General features: G+C 53.0%; 2 protein-coding genes and 1 long non-coding RNA gene across 10 annotated transcripts in view; 1 reads left to right on the forward strand and 2 right to left on the reverse strand.

The window, feature by feature from the left end:
• Nucleotides 1-10,289, reverse strand: Adam15 (ADAM metallopeptidase domain 15). Of its 7 annotated transcripts, none has more exons than XM_034500030.2 (23): nucleotides 10,096-10,289; nucleotides 8,798-8,907; nucleotides 8,101-8,177; nucleotides 7,624-7,702; nucleotides 7,369-7,445; nucleotides 7,097-7,283; nucleotides 6,131-6,196; nucleotides 5,974-6,042; nucleotides 5,696-5,865; nucleotides 5,527-5,611; nucleotides 4,957-5,105; nucleotides 4,678-4,852; nucleotides 4,389-4,481; nucleotides 3,946-4,250; nucleotides 3,662-3,857; nucleotides 3,375-3,452; nucleotides 2,723-2,795; nucleotides 2,367-2,505; nucleotides 1,936-2,005; nucleotides 1,296-1,370; nucleotides 808-879; nucleotides 440-564; nucleotides 1-334 (listed from the first exon to the last, which is right to left on the reverse strand). In XM_034500030.2, exons 1-23 carry the CDS (start codon nucleotides 10,172-10,174, stop codon nucleotides 292-294), a joined length of 2,592 nt encoding a protein of 863 aa, XP_034355921.1. In that variant the 5' UTR covers nucleotides 10,175-10,289; the 3' UTR covers nucleotides 1-291. The 7 variants fall into 7 exon arrangements, with proteins under 7 accessions (XP_034355921.1, XP_076788869.1, XP_076788867.1 ...); XM_076932755.1 differs by lacking the exon at nucleotides 808-879 and adding an exon at nucleotides 1,146-1,209 and having other exon boundaries at nucleotides 156-334; XM_076932754.1 differs by lacking the exon at nucleotides 1,296-1,370.
• Nucleotides 2,075-11,369, forward strand: LOC143442033 (uncharacterized). Of its 2 annotated transcripts, XR_013109919.1 has the most exons (7): nucleotides 2,075-2,207; nucleotides 2,930-3,297; nucleotides 5,452-5,624; nucleotides 7,121-7,327; nucleotides 7,593-7,661; nucleotides 8,112-8,167; nucleotides 10,362-11,369. It is a non-coding gene; the product is annotated as an uncharacterized LOC143442033 (long non-coding RNA). The 2 variants fall into 2 exon arrangements; XR_013109918.1 differs by lacking the exons at nucleotides 2,075-2,207; nucleotides 10,362-11,369 and adding an exon at nucleotides 9,306-10,053 and having other exon boundaries at nucleotides 2,790-3,297.
• The window catches only part of Dcst1 (DC-STAMP domain containing 1), a 15,799-nt gene continuing 5,405 nt past the window's right edge, over nucleotides 10,509-20,902 (reverse strand). The window contains exons 4-16 of the mRNA XM_034500755.2: nucleotides 19,867-19,995; nucleotides 19,339-19,478; nucleotides 18,491-18,695; nucleotides 18,246-18,389; nucleotides 17,589-17,710; nucleotides 17,034-17,191; nucleotides 14,700-14,799; nucleotides 14,322-14,417; nucleotides 14,053-14,179; nucleotides 13,798-13,914; nucleotides 13,233-13,375; nucleotides 12,991-13,104; nucleotides 10,509-10,801 (exon numbers count right to left, since the gene is read on the reverse strand). Of these exons, the coding sequence (XP_034356646.1) occupies nucleotides 10,550-10,801; nucleotides 12,991-13,104; nucleotides 13,233-13,375; nucleotides 13,798-13,914; nucleotides 14,053-14,179; nucleotides 14,322-14,417; nucleotides 14,700-14,799; nucleotides 17,034-17,191; nucleotides 17,589-17,710; nucleotides 18,246-18,389; nucleotides 18,491-18,695; nucleotides 19,339-19,478; nucleotides 19,867-19,995 (1,847 nt within the window). The 3' untranslated portion in view covers nucleotides 10,509-10,549. The remainder of the gene's footprint in view (nucleotides 10,802-12,990; nucleotides 13,105-13,232; nucleotides 13,376-13,797; nucleotides 13,915-14,052; nucleotides 14,180-14,321; nucleotides 14,418-14,699; nucleotides 14,800-17,033; nucleotides 17,192-17,588; nucleotides 17,711-18,245; nucleotides 18,390-18,490; nucleotides 18,696-19,338; nucleotides 19,479-19,866; nucleotides 19,996-20,902) is intronic.

Genomic DNA, 20,902 nt, shown 5'->3' on the forward strand with positions numbered 1-20,902 from the left:
TTCCAGGAGCAGACACACTCCAAGACCTCACATTTATTACAAGAGAGCAGAGACAGACTGTGTTCATGTCCCTCCGCCACGTACTCAGCCCCTCCCCAACACCCAGCTGCAGCTATTTCAGTGGGTCTCCAGGTATTGCTTAACAGTGCCTGGTGGTAGATGGTTCTTTAGGGCTGGCCACCACATTGTCTGTGCTCCTGCTTCTCCTCTAGTGTTTTGGGGGATATTTGGGCAGAGGTTCCACTTCTTTGAGTCTTAGAACTGAGCAGGAGGCAGCCAACTCTTGAGAGGTCAGAGGTAGAGCGACGATGCTGTGGGGGGTGGTGGAGCTGGCCTGGAGTTTAGAAAAGCCAAGAAGAAAAAGGGTCAGAACTCTTGCCTAGGTGCCTCACTGGCAGCGAGACACCTTCCTATCCTTAGCAACACCCTCTTTACCTACCTGGAAGGTATGACCAGCTGCACGCTTCCGTCTCCTGGGCCAGGCAGGTCACCTGGTGAGTGCCGGCCCTGTGGGTTGGCAGGCAGTGGCTTTCTTGGGGGTGGGGGTTTGGTAGGCCCCTGAGGCTGAGAGAGAACGCCAGTTTGGAAGGATGTCATGTTTTTCACCCACAATGTAGAGGTTCTAGGAACCATTGTTCCTAGAATTGTTCTAGTGGTCACCTTTGTCTCCAAACAAACCTGTCACTACCAAAGGTGCCACTGGGATACATGCCTTCAGGCATAGAGGGAGGCATCCTGTCTCCCCTTGCCTACTGCCACCATGGCTCTAGGTAGGAGAGGCAATGTCCTGCTCCCCTTTACTGTTACCTTTGGGCGCCTCACCACAGGGTCAGCGGGCAGAGGGCGAGTGGGGGGATTGGATCGGTCAGCCAGCGCGGCCTGAACAAAGAGAGGAGCGGTGGCTCTGAAAGCACGGTCAAAGGTAGTGAGCGTGGAGATGCTACCCAGGGGTCAACATGCATAGTCAGCCAGCGGGGTGGGGAGGGTCAAGGGAAAATGGGAGCATGCGCAGAAGGGCTTTGAGTGCTTGCCAATAGATAGGAGCCTCAGGGAAAGAAGGTGCGGATCAATCATGGAGTCCCTGGATGGCTGTAGTTCTACTATTGACCACCAGGTGGTAGTAGAGACCATGGCGAGAGGCTCACCCTTTGCTGCTTCTGGGACTTTGAAGGCTGAGGGGGCACCCTGGTCTCCTAATGAAGAACACCACTGGGGGAAAGCAGGGATGAGAACTGCGATTGGGCACCACACCTCCCACCTGTCCTGAGCCAGGGCAAGGCCCAGCCCAGATTTACCTGGAGTTTCTTGGGCACAGGGTTAGGTGGCAGCGGCCTGGAGGGAGGCACTGGAAAGCTGACCACATTAGCTTGCTGAGAAGGCAGGAGGAACAGACAGGCAGAGTGGGCAGGAGGAAACAGACAGATGTGGACAGAAAGAGGTTAGTATTTAGACAGGGCAGCAGGGCCCCAGAGGCAGTGGGGAGGTCACTGAGCTGCATGCGGGAGTGGATGTGCTGGAGGGAACATGCAGGCTGACTCCATACACACCCTCTTGACATTAAAGGCTTAGGCCCTGGGCACTTGGCATCCTTTCACACATGATGTCCCCGGCCTTATCAGATCTTAATACACAGAAGGTCCTTTTGCACAAGGCCCCATAATCCCATGGCTCTGGTCACTGTGAAGGGCATGGATAGAACCACCTCTCAAAGCCACCGATTTGGCCAGCTGGAAGAGCTCAGCAGAGCCTCCTGGGGGTGACTGGCTCATCCACTCTTGCTGTCCTTGCTTCTCTGACTGCTACTTACTGGTCCTGAGTCCTTGGATTGACTGAGCACTCCCAGTCTTTTCTGAGTCTCGAACCCTTAGTGCTACCTCTAAGGCCTGAGGTAGGTAACAACTGTGGACTCTCTTTCCTCTGGTATCCAGGGCTTACCTTAGTGCCTGACATCTGCTGTGCCCGCTGTGGAGGTCCTGGTCGTTCAGGAGGAGCGGATTGGGCTGCCCTGGGTATGAAGAAAGACAAAATAGGAATACCGGCCCACCTGCTGATTTGGGAGATTAACCCTTTGGCCCTTGGAAGATAGCTGTGTGTGGTTTACAGGTGTGGCTGAACATCCCGGAAGAGGAAGAAGACTACCTTTCCCCTACCTTGGGGTCCTGAGAGAAGTAGTCCTAGTATCTGGGGGTGAAATAAAGAGATGACAGGTGGGTGGATATGTAGGAATGGTAGTCCGAAAACTCAGGGTCTCAGAGTTAGAACTTAGAAGCAAGGGGTAAAAACTGTATGGCTTGGGGCCTTTAGAATCAGGGCTTCAGAACCATCCCTGATTGAGGAAAACAGCGGCAGGGACAGGATGTTCATACCTATATTGGCAGCTGGATCCCTTGAGCTGACAGAGTCGCTGATGCAGGCGGGCACGGTGCCAGTAGCTGGCACCAAGTAGTACGAGGACCAATAACAACAGGAGGCTGAGGAGCAGGCCTGTGGTCAGGGAGCTGGTTGCTATGGAGAGAGGTCCAAACTGAGAGTGGGTACAGCTAAGAACTCTACTGAGAGAGGATCAGGGACAGCGGGGGACAAAGTGCTCAGGAGCCAAAGACAGCTTCAGGGGCCACAGAGTCAAGGGGCAGAGAGGAGAGTGGTCAGGAAGGGACCAAGGAGAAAGGAGGTGGACAGAGCTATTCCCCTTCCCAATGCCCTGGGCCCATCCCCTAGCTACCTTTGAGCGGGGTCATGCAGTCAGGAGGTGCCCAACCCTCCTCACAGTGGCACTGCCTGCTGCTGTCACAGACCTAGAGGTACAAAAAACAAGCAATGAGGGCCTCTGTCAGGTGTGACCACTTCCCTGTGTATGGCTTTTTCTTTCTTTCTTTTTTGTTTTGTTTTTTCAAGACAGGATTTATCTGTATATCCCTGACTTTCCTAGAATTGGCTCTGTAGACCAGGCTGCCCTCAAACTGAGAAATCCACCTGACTCTACCTCCCAAGTGCTGGGACTAAAGGCATGTACCACCACTGCCGGCTTTTCAAGAATTCTTTTTTCCCACCAAGGCTTCTCAAGTCTTCTCAAACTATGGATGATGGGTAGACAGACAGTCCTGGGGGGGGGGGGGAGTCTTTATCCATGCCAGGGGAAATGTCAGCAAGCTAATAATACCTTTAATATGCTGGTCACCAGTTAGCCGCTTTCACGCCCTCCAGGATATGGCTACCATTATTATGTCCACTTGGAAGAGGGAACACCCCAAGAAGGCTAATAACATGCCCCAGGAAGTGACAAAGACTGGAACCAAGGTATGTCTGCTTCCAAGTCCGTACTTTTTCCTTCAGCAGGCTCCCTTTCCCCTTTCATCTCTTCCACACCAGCTCACCCCATGGCCATGGCATTTGCTTCGACATTCCTGTGCTCCCAGGAGATCCACGGGCTGGCATCGATGGCCGATGCACACCTGCTCCACGGAGAGAAGAGCAAAGATCACATTCTCAAAGCCTTAGAGGGACTGGGGCCTGCAAGACTGTGAGGCTCCCCTTAACAGACATGAAACTGAAGCTAGGTAGGAAAACAACAGTTTGAGCTGAAGAATCTGGCATCCTCGGAACAGCTTGCTATGGCTCAGATGCTCCTTCCCAGCTGGTCTCAATCACCCAGGCTACTCACCAGGCCAGGGCCACAAGCAGTGCCGGGTAGAGCCAGGAGAGGCTGGGCCACATCGTTGCCCAGGTCCAGGTCCACCCAGCTGCAGTTTAACTGTGTCCCATTGGCTTCCAGGACCTCCGAGAGCCGGTCTTGGACTAAGCCCAGCAGAGGCTGGCTCCTACCCCACTGGCACTGTAGTTGCCCACAAATGGCATCTCTGGGGGTAGGGAGAAAGGCAAGGAGGGTTGGTAGAAGAAGCATCAAGGTTCCCACAAGCTCAGGAAAAGCCTGTTTTCTCCACTTACCTAGGGGCGCAAGGCACGTAGCTACCACTGGGGCTGCGCCCACAGTTCCCAAAGGCATTACCCCGAGTGTTGGCTGTTTGGAGGCAAAGTGGCGCAGCAGGCTGGGCTCCAGGTCCCCAAAGTGACTGGCACTGCCGGGCATAGGAGGCACAGCGCCCATGCATACACACAGCCTCTCCACTAGCACAAGGCTCACCGTCCCCAAGTCTGATGTCAGGGGGACACTGAGAGCTATCTCCTGGGCAGAACTCGGGCAAATCACAATCATCTGTGGGAAGACGGCACTGCCAACCAGCTGGGTGCAACTGTGGAGGGTGGTGAGCATCAAAGTAGGTTCTGGGCAGAGTCAGCCAGGAGCTCAGGGTCAGACATCAGGATAAGTCTTTGACCCTGGCACCTGGCAGGTGAGCTCTGGTGGGGACTAGTCTCAAGTGTATGCCCACCTTGCAGTTTTGACAACAGGGTCCATCAGATGCACACTGTGCTCCTGGCCTCAGCTGGCAGGTAAAATAATCACAGCAAGGATCAGTGCATTCCTGCAGGCAAGGGTATAGAGGGAGCTAAGCCTCAGAGCAGCACCTGCACACAAGCCCTCTGGTCCACCCAGGGAGCAAACCCAGGTACCAAAGCCACAGAGTAAAGGAGAGCCAGCCCCTCAGAGTAGAAAGCTACACAGGAAACTCAGGCCTGAATAATCAGGGCAAGGGAAAAGCTTTGGGGTCAGGGGCTCACATCTGGGAAGCCACAGTCACACTGCTCTCCAGGGTCCACAAACATATTTCCACACAAAGAGGACATAGGGGCCAGGTTGGGTTGCCGTTCGAAGAGGCAGCTGCCCATTCCATCTCGGAGGGCTTTGTCCAGGGCCTGTCGGCTGCAGTTGCTAAAGTTCAGACCTGGTAGGAAACTGAGGAGAGTGACAAGGGGAGCTGGGCAGAGGCTCTTGTACCTTACCTTACCTTCATGCATCCTAAGCCATCCCCCACCTCACCCCTACCCCCAGTGACTCACTCTGTGGAGGCCTCCATGATGCAGCTCTTGGATGGGGCTGGACCTGGACAGGGACAACTGTCCCCAGGCGAATCATGGTCTAGACCCAGGCTGTGGCCCAACTCATGGGCAATGGAGGAGGCAACGCCTAGGATGCTTGTGGAGTGGTCCTGCCATTGGGGAGGGAAATACCGCAAGTCCAACCCCAGCCTGGATTCAACACAATGTTTAACCTACCCCGTCTATTCGGTTCTCTCCTCATCCGTTCCCCTGGATACTGACTCCTCCTTAGTTGCTACTAAAGTAGGAGAGTCCAAGCCTGGGTGCCAAGAACCAAAGTTCTAGCTCAGCTCTGCCCTAACCCCCACCATATAGCCCCCAGATATCACCTCTGCCTTTGGGCCTCATGTCCCCCCTAGAAACGCAAAGGTATCATAAGTGACAACTCTATATTCTATGATGAACTGGCCACTAACAAGTTCTATGACAAGTAAAAGCTACCTTCTCTCCCCACAGCTCTGAGATTGGGCGAGTTTGAAGTGAATAAAGGCCCCATACACTGGAGAAGTGTAACCTGAAACGATAGCTTACCATATTCACACCTCCCGAGAAGTCAGGGGAACAGATGGAATTCTGAATGGCCATGCCCACCATGGGTCCAGAGAAGGAAGTAACACTGTGGGACAGAGGTGAGAATCAGAGTCTAAAGCTGTGCACTCAACCCTGACAGGATAGCATCAGGCCAGCTCAGGATCCTTACGTCACCAGCTGGGCACTATCATGGGGCAGTCGAGGCAGCAAGTCTGTCCGGCGCCAGCGGAGGAAGTTGTCTAGCAGGACAGCTGGGTTGGAGCTCATCTCTATGAGGTCGTGCTGGGTCCATGCCTCTAGGCCCACGAGTGCTACCCGGACATTCAAAGGCTGGAAGAACTGAAAGGGCCTGAGGCTCAGAAAAGGGGCTAGGGCCACAGTGAAGGAGGGATGGGGCTAGGGCCGCAGTAAGGGAGCTCCTGGCCTCCTACCCAGCCCCAGACTCACTGTGTCTAGCAGGAGAGCCACTTCTAGTGTTCGGTTCAGCAGCTGTTGGAAGTCAGGGTACTTCCTGACCTGGGGGCCAAGTGGGGTTGTCTTAAAATGTGGTAGGAAAGGAGGGGGGGCAGGGAGCAGGAGAGGGCTATGGTGTCAACACACTCACCTCTGAATTATCAGCCACAATCACCAGCTCAACAATTTTAGTTTCTGTTACTACATCCCGCTTAAGCTGTGGACAAGAAGCGAGATGTGTGAGGCAGATTCTCCTCAGGGCCATGGCCTCGGGCTGGGCAAGCTGTGTCCATACCCACTTTGAGCAGTTAAGAGGACGAAGACCTCACGGGGAATAGGAGAGCTCAGAGACCTGCCCATAGTGGACCAAGGACAGATTACGAAGCCGATAATGGGACTGTGTTTTTCCACTCCAAACTCATTGAAAACAAAACCATGCTTTTGGTTTTTTTGAGACAGTGTCTTGCTGCACAGCTCCAGCTGGGAGTGAACTCAATATCCTCCTGCCTCTGCTCTCCAAACAGCTGCTGGGACACAGTTATATACGATCAAACCTGGCTTCCTTCAATTTTTAAAAATACTGACTCAAGCCAGGCATATTGGCACATGTCTTTAATCCCAGCACAAGCAGAGGCAGATGGATCTCTGTGAGTTCAAGGCCAGTCCGGTTAAGTTCCAGGACAGCCAAAGCTATATAGAGAGACCCTATCTTAAAACAAATACAACCAAACAAAAGCAAATCCAAACCTATCATGGGTGGGTATAGTAGTGTAGACTTTTAATGCCGTTACTCAAGAGGCAAACAAACAGCAAAACCAAAACAACTAAATAATAGCTGGCACCATCACATACAGTTTTCCAGGCACAGTTCTAAGCACTTGCCATATCAATTCACTTTAATTTTCACACTACTGTGTAATCTCCATCTTTGTAAGTGAGGATTTCTTCATTGGAAAATAGAGCTTTAGGCAGCACCTGCCTTCTCAGGTTGCTAGGAAGAGCAAATGAGGCAGCGTTCACCCCATGCCTGAAACACGGGACGGCTCTGTCAGCAGCAGCTACCGCCCCTGGGGTCTGGGCTCTGCGTCTGCCCAGAGCTATTTCCATGCCTCCTCACCCTGTGAATATGGTGCTGTTCCAGGTCTGGTCCTGCCCGGGTGGGCACAAAGGCATGCCAGCTCGGGGCACAGATGTGGCTTGGCAAGAAGAGGTCTTGGACCCGAGAAACAATGAGAGGACGCTGAAGGTCTCCAGGTCCCAGCTCCAGTGTATAGCTTCTCTCTGGGGACAGGACTACCAGACCCCTAGGGAAGAAGACAGGGAGTCAGAGCATCTCGGCTCCCTGCCTGTGAGTATCCTCTCTCCTGGTATCTAACCCACCCACAGTACCTGATCCCAGAGCAGGCACAGAGGGAGACCCAGGAGCTGGGGCGGCCCTGCACTCGTCCTCGGTAGCAGCAGTTCTCCTACAGTAGGGAAGCCACATTAGTTAGCACCAGCTCACAGGGGAGACCAGACAACCCTGGAGTCCAGCTTGCCAGCAAGGACAGGCAGAACCCTCCCACTTCCTCCAGGGCTGCCATCCTCCCTTCTTCCTTCCCTCTTTTGCCCAGGCCTGCAACAGCACCAGAGGGCCTGACTCACCAGACTGTTCCCCTCACTGACCATCCGGGTGCCGTCAGGTTGGTACCACACCAGAGTTGGGCGGCCAGGGACTAGATCTCTGTGAGAAAAAGAGGACAGGATTTGAGCCACTTCACAGGGCGTTGGAGTGACAAGCTAGGGCCTGAGATGGACCAGGGTATATTAGGGACCAGGCAATGCCACCAAACTAACTACTCAGCTCCTCTGAGGCTACAGAGTCTGAAGGATGAGCTGTTGTCTCCTCTGGCCTGTCTTGAGTTCCAATATGATTTTTTGACATCTATTACTGTAGGAACTCAGGCAAGTTATTTCATTTCTCTGGGCTTTAACGTCTTCAAATGTTAAATAATGATAACTGCATAATGGCATCTACCTTATAGGATTGTTGTGAAGGAGTCCCATGAGTGTAGGTACTTAGTACTGGGTGCATAATAAATGTTATGTAAATCCAGTAATTATTCATGCCCGCCACTTTACCTGTTCTGCAGAAGCTCCAGGATATGATTCTCACCGTCCAGTTCCAATGCAATCCTCAGGCCCTCAGGTAAACCAGTCTGTGGACACCAGAGGCATTTTACCTACCCAAGCCCTGCCCACAACATCTATCCTTTATAACCAGAAAACCTCAGGCTCTCAGGAGAGTACCCATGATTAGGTCACTGGTTGGGGGATCTCATGGGAGGGTCCAGGAAGCCCTGCCTGGACTAGGGCATTGTTCTAGGGGCTTACATGGGGAGGTCAAGGAAGGTATCTGAGCCACCCCTTCTCGGCTTCCTGCCCAGAGAGGAAGCACCATGAAGGACCCAGCACAGGCCCCAGCCCTTCCTCTGACTCAGCTTCAGAAAGTGTGTGTCTGTCTGTCTGTCTGTCTGTCTGTCTGTCTGTCCCAATCCCTTCCCAAATCTCTCCCCCACTGAAAAAGAAACAGCATGAGTTGAAAGGAGGAGGCTTAGTGTCAGAACTCTCCCAGTGTTCATGGATGGAGGACAGGCTGGAGCTGAGGCAGACACATGTATGTGCAGAGAAGAAAGAGCTGAGTGTAGCCAGGGGCTGAGGGGAAGTAGCAGGACCTGGATGGACCTGTTACTGGCTGTATAGCCAAACTCTGCCCTCAAGAGATTAATAATGTGGAGTGTGAGAAAAGAGAAAGTCTTATTAGCAGGCTGGGACTCACCTGAAGCACTTCTGCTAGGCCCATTGGGGGGCTGTCCTGAACAACCTGACTCTCCAAGGATCCACTCAGGGTCCTCTCTGGGATGGCTTGCTGCTCTTCCTCAGTGCCTCCTGCAGGGTGCCAGAACATCCTGAGAGATTACTGAGGGAATCCCTAGCAAGGCTGGAGTCACTAGTGTCCTCAGACCCACCGACTCCCAGCAAATAAGACTATCAGTGACTTAAGGGCTCCTGCATTGCATGCTGGGATTTAAAGGAGGATATGGAAAGGAGGGGGTTTCTTTCCCAACTTAAGAATTTCGCCTATCAGTCCCCAAAGAAAGTTCAGCTTATCCAGCTTGCAGCCCCTCCTTGTCTTCCCTCTGGCCAATCCCAAGGTTTTCACGGGGGCCCTCCCTTGTTCCCATCCCTTCCCAATCACACTCCCCACCCATTCAGGAATGCCCTTTCTTGGGACTAGGAGAAACCTTGTGGCCTGGTGCCCACTTGCCCTTCCTTTTCCCTCACAGTAGAGATGCCTGCCGGGAACGCCCATCTCTGGGTGAGCAGTGCAAACACTCCGACCTCCCTAAACAGCCTTGATGCCCAGTCAGGCGCACCCGTTCCCAACAGCCTCCGCTTCCTCCGCCAGCACCCCCCAACAATGGCCCTCTCCTCTCCGGACACTCCACCCCCGCCTACCCTCTCGGCCCCCAGCCCAAGACAGCAGCGGGAAGTGAAAGTTCCAAGGAGGAGTTGGTGTCCCAGTCTCTTTCCTGGCGAATGCTCCCTCCCCTAGCTCCTCCGGGCCCCTCCCGCTCCGCCAGGCTTCTGATGGCAACCGCACCCGAGTGAGCGAGCGGCGCTGGCCGCCCAGGTCTGGAATGAACGGTTGAAAATAATCCTTTTCACTAAAATCCCACTAGCCGTGCCTAGTCCGGGCACTTCATAGAGTAGAACTGTCAGCTAGGCCCTAGAGAGACGAAGACGTCAGTCCTAAGGAGTGACTCTTTCCATGATCTGAATGGGCCCCGGGTACGCTCGTCAGTGCCGGAGACTCAAAAGTGTCTGCGGTGATAACTCGGGACTTTTGGACAGAAGATGCCATCTTCTCCATCCTCATCCTCATCCTCCTTCTCCTCTTCCTCCTCTTCCTCCTTCTTTCCCTCTCCAAATTACCCGGCCCTAGGCTTTGGTCAGCAGACCAGGCAGACTGCCCTCTAGTTAGGCTCCGGCAGACCCCAGCACCCCAATGCCTCCGGGTTTCCTTGTACCTCTTTCCAGTCATCCCCCTCGACCCACTATCGGCTGGGAACTCACCTATATTTGGCAGCGGCGGGGAGGGCCGAGGGCTGCCCGCGCCCAGGAGTCCCAGGGCCCAGAGCAGCGCCAGCCGCATGGCCGCGGAGCTCCGGGCCGGACGAGGGCAGCAGGTGCGGGGCTATGCGTGGAGGAGCAGCCGCGGCCCCGCCGGACACCAGCTCCGCTCAGAGCAGCCCCTAGGCCCCGCCCCGCCCCGTCTGAGGCCCCGCCCCACCCCGTCTGAGGCTCCGCCCCTACCGCCCAGCTCAACCTCTTTCCGGCAGCTACCGGGATCAGCTTGGACACCACAAGGCTCCTGCCTTCCCTCCATCCTGCCTCCGATCTGTGGCCCGGCTTCGTGCGCATTGTGCGGGCCGGTTCTTCCGGCTCACTCAGTCCCCGATCCCTGCAAAGCACCAGCCGCAGGAGCGTACATCACATTTTATTAAGCAAGAAAGCGGGCAGCATCCCTTCATTCGCCATATACAGCGTCGTCGTTGCTGTCGCTGTGGGCGGATGAAGAGAGCTCCTCGCGGGGCGTGCACACCGGGCACCGCCGTTGCATGTCGTCCCAGCACGACCGGCAGTACAGGGCCTTGCAGTTCGGTGTGGGGCACACGTAGGACTCGGGCGTCTCCGGTGCTTGACATACCACGCAGCGCAGACGCGTCAAGCGTCGCAGGAGAGGGCACCGGCGGTACAGAGCGTCCACCAGGTAGTGGCGCTGTTGGGAGACGAGGTGGTTTGGTTAATGCCAAGTGGGCTGAGCAGCAGAAAGGTATGTCAGGGGCACTGGGCAGCTCTTAATGTATTAAGTCCCAAGGCCTGACAGTGCTATATTGGAAGAAGCTGGAGTGGACAAGAAGAACCGTGGAGGGTGAGAGTGATACAGAAGTGAGTCCAAAGAGTCTCCTTTTCCTCCATGATGGAATGTGGAGCCTAGCGTGCCCAAACTCACTTCCCGAGGATGACCCACGACAACTATTATGTACGCTCATAGAGCAGCTTGATTTGGGTCTTACGATGAGGCTTACAAGGGAGGAGGGCAGACAGATTATGGTAATTTACACCTTACAGGTGGGCTGGAGAGGTGGTTCAGTGCTTAAGAACCTTGACTGCTGTTCCAGAGGACCGGATTGGAATCCCAGCACCCACCCACATAGCGCTAACAACTGTCTGTAACTTGAGTTCCAGGGAATCTGATGATCTTCTGGCCTTCCTGGACACTAGCCACCCATGAGGGCAAAATAAATAAATTAAAAAATAAAACTCAGAAAAATGGTGTAACTTAAGATCCTAAGTCAGATCTGAGTCAAACCTGGCAGGAACCACATTGCAAGCTTTGCTGTCATTCCTCTCAGTGGCTCACTTTCCGAATACTGTTTTCATACAGTTGCCAGGAATCCTTCAGACCATTGCCTAAGACATCCCAGCCCCGCCCCCCCCGTCCCCCCCCCCCCCCCCCCCCCCCAGATAAGGAGCAGATGTGGCCTTGCCCTTCAGAGCACTCCCAGGTCCGTTTCTAGCCTTGCTCTGCCTCCCCAGCTCCTGCCATGTTCCCGCACTTGGCTTTTCCCTTAGCTTAGCCTTTGGCCTTGGCCTCCCCTTCGGTCTCTGAGTTTTCTCACACCCTGTTCCTTAGAACACATATCCTTCCTACTTCATCTAGCCGTTCAAGTTCAGTTTACTTCAGGGCCAAGTCAAGGAACCCCAGCCCGCTGATGCCATGTTCATGTGTGCTGTGGCATGTGTGTGCTAGTCAGGGGACAGCTTGTGGGAGTCCTCTCCTTCTACCAGGTGCATGGACTCGAACTCAGGTCATCAGGCTTGGCTCAGCAACAGAGCTCATGCCTTCTGTTCCATCCCCAACACCCTCTGTGTGCACTTGCTCAGTCCTGTGTGTGTGTGTTGTTGTTGATGATGATGTTTTCGTTACCATCTCTCTTTCTTTTTTTTTTTTTTTTTTTTTTTTTGGATTCTCTGTGTAGTCCTGGCTGTCCTGGAACTCACTCTGTAGACTAGGTTGGCCTCGAACTCAGAAATCCACCTGCCTCTGTCTCCCAAGTGCTGGGATTAAAGGCGTGCGCCACCACTGCCCGGCAACCATCTCTCTTTCTGGTGAGAGAGTTGATGTTGTTTGCTCAGGGCACAGCGTGGCAGCTAGCATGCATGTGGAATGGTACTCTCATGCCAGCATCAGTGAAGTAAAACCATTCTAACAACTGAACAGATGAAGTACTTTACACCGACTTACAGAACAGAGAAAGCAAGGCCCGGCAGTTGGGTAGGGTCACACAGCTGTCATATAATGGCAGAGATGGAGCTGAATTCAAACCAAGGCTTCTCTGGCAGCCAACCCCAATACCACTCTTCCAACTCCGAAGAATGCCTCACAGACCTGTCTACACTCTCTCTTCTTCCAAGGGGAGAACAGACACAATGAGGACCCCGGGCTCCTACGGCTTCAGAAAGTGTAAATGGAAACCTGGTTCCAATTCTGTGTCTTCCAAAGACTGCATGTTCCCTCCTGAAACCCTATTGAGCCCTGACCACCTGCCTCCTCTCCACTCTCTGCAACCACCTTGGGCTTGTCTGTGGTCTCTTTCTGATGGTGTCACTGCTGCCCTACAAACAGACCATCAGACCTCACTTTCTCCTCTGCCACTTCCTGAAGGCCCATGCATGTTCCGAGCTGTGTTGAGTATTGCGTTCCAGAGACAGACAGCCCTGACCTACCCTGCATCTGCCAGACCCACTCGGCTCCAATAGGCCTTGGGACCCAACTGCCAAAACCACTCAGCTTCAATAGGCCTGGGACACTGAGGGTGCTGGGTATACTAAAAAGGATGTCCCTTCTCTGAGAGTCTTCAGACCCTGTAGAGAGCTGCCAGGCTTGATAGGGACTGTACTTACTGGAGCTGTCTGCCTCCGGGCCCGCCGAACAATGGCGGCCCTCCTCAGTTTAGTGAAAGCTGACCTCTTCCTCAGTAGCTCATTGTAGAGGAACAGAACCCGCTTCTTCTCTCGCTGAGGGGTTGGGTGGGAAGCAAGAGGAACGGTGAGAGTGATAGAGCAGGGGAGGACACGGGTGGTAAGGAGGGGTGTGTGTGTGTGTGTGTGTGTGTGTTTAAGGGTGGAGTTGTGTGCCAGTTCACCTTGGGGAAGTAGAAGGCCGTAATGACTCTCCGGAGTCGGTAGCCAAAGGCCTGAGCTAGGCAGATACACATAAGCAGGAAGGTTGGCAGTGAAGCTGTAAAGTAACTCCTGGCACTCAGGCCAGTGGGTCGGGGCAGGCAGGCTGGGGGAGAAGGCAGACTATCATCAGCAGTCTGGTCAGTGGTACCCGTAAGAGGTACAGGGTGGACTTCCAGTTTGACTCCCCTGCCTCTTCTCTTCCATCTTGCATAGCTTCTCTGTAAATACCATAGCTACTTACTATCTGTCCCCCACCCCACCATCAGCACCTCTGGAGGCTGCTTGATTTCGGTTTCATTGTGGCAGAAAGGTCTACTGGACAAGGAGGCAAGACTTCAAAGCTCTGGCAACCATTTTTCTCTGATCTAAGCTCGCTTGGGCTCTGATCTTTCCAGTTCATGCCAGACCTCGTCTCTGCTCTTGTGAAGTCCAATCTTCAACCCTACCCTATCCAGATTGCACGCTAGCCCTATCCAGATTGCACGCTAGCCCTCAGCTCCACGGATGCCAGCCTTTCCCGCTCACGCATGTTGTTTGTTTCCACTTCTGTATTCGTGGAGGTGTTCAAAGCTCCGATGGTTTTTCGAAGAAGCCTGGCGAGCATGGAGTCTCCCTCAACCTTTACCTCCAGTTTGTGACTGCCTGGTCAGAGTGGAGAGAGGGTTTCCGGTGAGAGCTGCAATCATGGGGCTGAGGCTTTTCTTGGGAGACAGAGGGAAAGGATGCAGAAAAGGAAGGAAGAGGTATGGGAGACTGGAGGGGGTTGCCCCTTGGACTCACTGCGAAAAGAGTACTGCAGGAAGGAGTGGCGGCTGATGGTGTCAAAGACAGAGTAGAGTGCCCAGTCGATGGCGAACAGAACCAGCAGCAGCAGCAGGATAGGTAGTGTTTCTAGGAGCTCCCTTACCTGTAGGGAGCCCGGGAAGGGAGAGTTGGCCCTATGCCCTGGCTTGGAGCTTGGAGTGTTCTCTGCCCTTTGCCCTCCACCCTTAGAGTCCTACTGACAAGTTGCCACCCATCCCCAGACCCACTCCCCGCTCCAGTCTCACCACATTGCGCATTTCTGAGGCCTGGATAGAAGCCTTGAAAGGGAAGATAACAGATTTCATTTCTGCCTTGCGGAGTGGCAACAGACTCTGTTTGCCCTGAAAAAAAGTTAAGAGGTCTTGCTGCTCTTTCAATGGTCCCAGGTTCAGTTCCCAACACCCACATCAGGTGGCTTGAAACTGCCTGTAACTCCGGTTACAGGGGATCCAACACCCACTGCTAGTCTCTGAGGGCACTATACATATGGTATACAAAGAGACAAGCAGGCATATACCCATACAAAAAATTTTTAAATATCTTTATAGATAAAAATACTAAGGGCCCTCATTCTCCACACAGGGCACAATAAAGCATCTTCTGGAAGGGTTGAGTTCCCTCACCAGCTTCTTCCTGCGCTCATCAATCTGATAGAAATAGGTGCTGATGTAGATGTTGTCAAAGCGGATGTTCCAGTTGTAGTTATCCATGTAGGAGAAGGCTCTGTGAGGGAAAGGCAGGGCTGTCTCCACCTTTCTGCATCAGTGTCTCCCCATCCACACCCAACCATGGGCTTCCGTTAGACACAGTCATCAGATCAACTCATTCCCCGAGCATCCCTGTGTCTGGAGCCTGGGCCAGGTGACCTGGTAATGAAGGAAGCAGGCTTCCCTGCCTTCTAGCTGTGTTGTGCAGCAGAGGTCCACCTATGCGATGGCTGAGACCCGACAGAGGAGGGAGGGCGTGGGCAGTCTGTGAGTTTGGGGCAGACATTTGTCTTGCAGGAAGAATGAAATAGATGCACGGAATCAGAAAACTCTTCAGAGTGCAGGAATCACTCAGGACCATGGCTCTCATGTTAAGTTTGTTTGTTTGTTTGTTATTTTGTTCTCTACGTCTTCTGCTTGCTTTCTTCCTTTCTTTCTTTCTTTCTTTCTTTCTTTCTTTCTTTCTTTCTTTCTTTCTTTTTTTGTAGCCCTGGCTGTCTTGGAACTCACTCTGTTGACGAGGCTGGCCTCGAACTCAGAAATCCACCTGTCTCTGCCTCCCAAGTGCTGAGATTAAAGCGTGTGCCACCACTGCCCGGCCTGTCTCTACTTCTTGAGTTCTGAGACTAAAGGAGATATCCACCATGCCCTCCAGTTTTACCTGCTGTACACCTCAAACAAAACCCATATCCAGACACCTCCTGTCTCTCCAGAACACCCTGCCCTTCCTGACTTCCCTTGAGCTGTGTGTGGAGACATATGTATATATATGTGAGTGTTTTCTGTATAGTTCCCAAAGTCCCCCATAGTACTTGCTTCCTAAGAAAAAAATTCTAATTGTGAAAACATGTTAAAATTGCAGAAATATGTCTCAAAAAACAAAAAATTGCAGAAATATGTTAAACTGCAAAATATGAAACATAAATCCCACTTATGAAGAACAATGCCACTGGGAGTCTTCAGAAAATGCAAAGATAGACTGGGGCGCCCCCTTGTGGAAAGACCTACTACTGCAGCATTGAGTTTTCTTTGCTGGAGACATCCCTTCCCCCCAGCTCTGTCCTGTTTCTGAGTGATCTCACCCAGGTTGAAAGCCTGGCAGCGACTTTAGACTCTCCCTTCCCTCTCCAAACTTGGCTTTCAGAACAGCAGCATCTTTCCACTTCCTTCCATTTTGGACTATCTTCCTGCCTTGCGTCACTCTGTCCTCATTCCCTAACCTTTGACCTAGCCTGGCCTCTGCCCCTGTGCCTCCTCTTCGCCCCCCCTCCTCCGTCTCCATCTTGTGGCCACCTTCCTGTTCAGGGCCTTCCTGCAGAGCTTTCCAGACTCTTCTAGCCAAGCCACCATCAGTTCAGCCCTCCACCCAGCCACTGCCCTGTATACTGCAGATGTGGAGGGCCTAAATCAGAACACCAACCATCCCTCTGTTGACCACAGATCCTACCTGCAGCCTTCTGGGGCATAGCTATGGCACCCCTATGGAACCTCCATATCTCCCACACCTGTCCCCACACCCAGTCCATACTATGGCCCTTGAGCCATCTGTGTTTTGTGAGTGTCTTCTTTTTCACCATCTCAACTAGACAAGGAATGTCTCCAGGGTAGCAATATGGCTTGTTCACCTTTGTCCTCCCACAGGGCCCTAGCTACCTAATCATTCACTTGGAGCCACTCTAGCCTGAAGAACAGGGACAGACAACAAGGGTCCCTATGGCTGCCCTTGTCCATTTCCTGCCCAGCTCGGACTCTGGAGGTGGAGGAAAAGAGGAGAAGGTCCAGAAGTCAGTGGGAGAACCTGAGCACAGTGAGAGCCAGGGCAGCCCCAGGGACACCGAAGCTGGGTAGGGTTGCAGACTTTGTTCTAGATGGAAGGAAAGAAGCTGCCAACACAGCAGGCAGGAGAGAATGAAAGCAAGACTAGGTGATAAAAATGGCTCACAAAGTCAGAGTCAAGAGGAATGTGAAGGGCAAGGGGAAAAAGTCTACAGTCAAAGCTAAATGTGTGTGGGGGAAGCCAGGGTTCGGATGGGTGCTGGAAGGAGGCAGGTCAGTGAAGACCGTTGCTTTTTTTAAGACAGAAGGAACACGGGTAATCTCTCTTCTTACAAAATGTTCACATGCCCATTAGCCGTGAAAACAGGCAAATCAGAGTCAGATTCCAAATTAGGGGTGTCAGTTCTGCATCTCTTATACCAGGGCTCTCACCCAGGGTGGAGGAAGGGGCAACAGGTGGGGCTGGTGACTCACGAATGGAAGACCAGCAGGAAGGTGCAGGACAGGAGCACATGCAGCAGCCCCACAGCCCAGTGCAGACGGGCCTCCTGCTGCTGAACGTAGCCCCGCACCTCGATGCTCACATGCTCCCAGCTCGTGTCGAGACCCACCACTGCAGACTGATTCTGTTCCTGGGAAGGGAGCAAGTGCACACAGCCTGCTACAGTCTCACCATATCCCACCAGCCTCTTGGCACATTTCTACTGGCACCCTACTTAAGCCCCTGATTCTCCGAGGACCTCCAGGAGCTGCCCCTTCACTTGCTCACCAGTCTCTGTGACAATCTAGCTTCCCTGTACCCACATTGACACCATCTCATGCCTGGCTATTCACCCACCCCCAAGCCAGACATGTATGTTCCACAGGCTGGCGTGATTTGTCAGGTTAGTCACTCCAGCTCCACACGCAGACACCTTGTCCCTGGGCCTCTCTCTTGTCCTTCTGTCTGCTTTGATCCTGGCCTGGATGTCTCCCTTCCTCCCCTCCTGGTGTCTGCACCTCTCCCTCTTCCACACCTTGGCCTCCTACCTTAATGTCAATATGGGCTGAAAAGTCTCCAGAGAGACCATGAATAGACTGGTTGACCGAGTCATAGGTTTGCCCAAAGTTGCCTTCCACAGGGATGCGTTTGCGACACCAGATCTCCATCACTGGTGGACAGTGGGGCCAAGTCAGGGCCTCTTCATCCAGGCTGCATCCCAGGCCTGGCTGCCCTCCCTTGAGCCTCTTTATCTAGGAATTTCTGCCCTTGACTTTCCACGGCGCCCACTCCTCCCTCTGTGAGCCCTGGGTTCTCCCACCCGGCAACATGGCCTGACGCCCCACTCCCATTTTTACATCTATCCTTAACCATACCAAATACTATTCATGGTATCCAGCATTTCTAGAGCAGTTCCTCTGGGTACCACTCCTGTTAGGACTTGGCATGCATCAGCCCATTAAGTTTCAAAACCCTTACGGGGATGAGAACTATTATTATCCTGGTCTTTCCAGTGGAGAGATGGGAGGCAGAGTGTGGCTGGAACTCATCTTCACTACAGAGCCACGAGTAGGGTGTGAGTTCACGTACCCACAGCACCTACACTCTACACCTACCTGTGTTCTTCCTGACTTTTACCTATTGTGGTCACCAAGGATTCACCTCCTTGAATCCAGGGGACCCTTCTGCACCATCCTGCCACTAACCCTTGGCAATGCTACAGAAGAACTTGAACTTCATGGGCAGGCAGAGCAGGTTGTTAATGAGTGGGGCCTGGATGCGCTGCATGCACTGCCGATACTTCTTATCAAACCAGCGGTGGCAGCTGTGGATGGCCTTGTTCACTACATCTATAGCAGAAAGACAGAGGTGTCTGGGCCTCCCATGCTTTGATTTAGAGCCTGGCCCCAAAGTCTGCCCCACCTGTGCCCTGCTCAGGAAGACTCCTCACGGGTGCAACGTAGCTTGGTCCTCAGCTCATACACCATCTGTGTGGAGAGGTAGGGTCGGGCTCGGGAGGCTCCGAGAGCCTCTGTGCCTGGTTCTATGTTCATGTCCTCAGATGAGTAGCCAATGTCACTCTTCACCTGCTCATCCAGGTCCTCAAAGGAGGTAGAGACATTCAGAATCTCTGTTTTCAATGAATCTTTGCTGCTCTGGGGTTTGGAAGGTGGGAGGAAGCAGAGAGAGGGAATTACAGACTCGACCTCCCAATTTGTCTCCTGGCAATGCTCTTACCCACACCCTACAGGGGTCTAGGCTTGAGACAAAGCACCCCACTGGTACCCTACAACTCACAAGCTCTGTAGCCTTTCCACACTCCTCAGACCCTCAACTTTTCCTGGGGCCTCTCTCTTTCTCCATCCTTATTGCTCAGTGGTTCCCGTAACTGTGAAGGTTGCTTGCTGCTTCAATGCTAGTCTCCCATAGCCCCATGGCCTCCCCTCCCCCAATCCTCATCTCTTTATCATTCCCAACCCCCTAGCCAATAGCCCCCGAATATTTTATTCTCTGATCCTCTGGACTTCAAAAGTCAATATTCCGAATTTCCCAACATTCTAGTTCAGCTGCAGAGCTGAGCGAGTCCTGCTCATGTGGTTATCTGGAAGCATACAGGTATGTGATGGATGTCCCTCGGGTATGTTGATCTGGCTTTTAACACCCCAGGATCAGGAAGGGCTCTGCAATGTTTGGAGATAGTGGTACAAAATATACTAGGAGCATTCCTGCTAGAAGACCATAGGTCCAGGGCTGTGTTCCTAGACCAACTCAACTCAGTCTTGGGTTTAGGGTGCTGACCAGCATGTCTTTGATCACTGCCCGCAAAGGGGCTGTGGAGATACGCCAGGCAGCTCGGGTGTTGTTGATCTGCAGCTCCACGGTGCAGCCCAGGGATGCTACCACCTCGTTGATGTTGGACTGTAGATTGGCCACCGGCCCTAGCAGAAGAGATCCAGTAGGTCACCTTCCTACAGAGGTTGTCCCCTCTTAGAGCCACCCCTAGCACCTTCTCTGCATGCAGACCACCTACTAGACTACAGGCCACCTACCTTCTAGGGCTGTGTAATGACAGGCTTGAGCAAGTCTATGAGGGATCTTGTTCAATCATTGTCTTTTCAGCCCCATAAATTAAGGAGGCCAAGATGCGGAAAGACACTCTCTGAGAAATGCAGCAAGTTGGAACACACACACACACACACACACACACACACACACACACACACACATTCTTTCTCCTCTTTCAGCAACATGACCCCCACTGGATGGTCTGCCCAGGGTTACTGCTTTGGCATCACCAACTGGCACTTTGGGGGAGCTACTCCTCACCTTTGTAGATAGCAGCCAAAGCATATCCCATGACAAAGAGTCTGCCTTCTTTGCCCAGCATCTTGGGTACCAACAGGAGACTGGCACAGCGGATGTGAGGGGAGGTCCCCCAGCCTATGGCCCCTAAGCCTATTGGGATATCCAGAACATGGGAGATAAAGTAAGGAGACAACCACGAATGCCATTCATCGGGCATTCACATGCCCTACCCTTCCCCTGGATCTATTCTGCCCTCATCTTCATTTACACCTGCTCTGATAGACTTCTCAGGCCCAATTCATTCATTCATTTGTTCATTCATTCATTCACTAGCCACTTATAGAGCACAGCTGTGCGTCTGTCTCAGCAAGATCCTGAGGAGATGATGAGGGATAGATAGAAAAGTCATGATCACACATGTGTGGGTGTGACGTGGGTGCCAGGCTGGACGCATATTTATGTTAGGTGATGAGGGAGCAGAGCAGGCAAAGGAGATGTTGAGGAAATCGGCATTGATGGGCAAGGTGGTCAGAGGAGCAGTTAGCTACCTCCCTGGACATTTCTGGTGTTCTACACACATCCACAGCACTCAAGTCCTCATCCTTCCCATGTGGTAGACCTTAATCATGTGTGTGGTTGGTAGGTTACAGCAGAGGCACATGTAGTCTCTGCATGGAGACAGTGAGCTCCATGAAGCTCATAATCCTAAGAGAAAGACAGACATGTAAACAAATGACTACCACAGGACAGACGTGCTCAGTACACCAGGGAGGGGCTTATGGGGAGAACTGTGGAGCCAAGGAGGGTGTGGGTATTTCTGCAGGGAGGGGTGGGGCTGGGAAGGCTGGACAAAGGAGATGATGTGTCAGCTGGGCCTGGGAGATGAGTAACTGTTGTTAGGAGACACAGATGGCAGTCCAGGACAAAGGAACAGCATGAGCTAGTCAGGGTACAAGACGATCCCCGATCCCCGTGGAGACGGAGTCTCTGCCTAATGATGGCCAGAGCAAACCCTGAATACTTAGACTCCCACCATTTCCACTGTCCTCCCACAGCC

Source organism: Arvicanthis niloticus, chromosome 4, assembly GCF_011762505.2.
Source record: "Arvicanthis niloticus isolate mArvNil1 chromosome 4, mArvNil1.pat.X, whole genome shotgun sequence".
Classification (NCBI taxonomy): Eukaryota; Metazoa; Chordata; class Mammalia; order Rodentia; family Muridae; genus Arvicanthis; species Arvicanthis niloticus.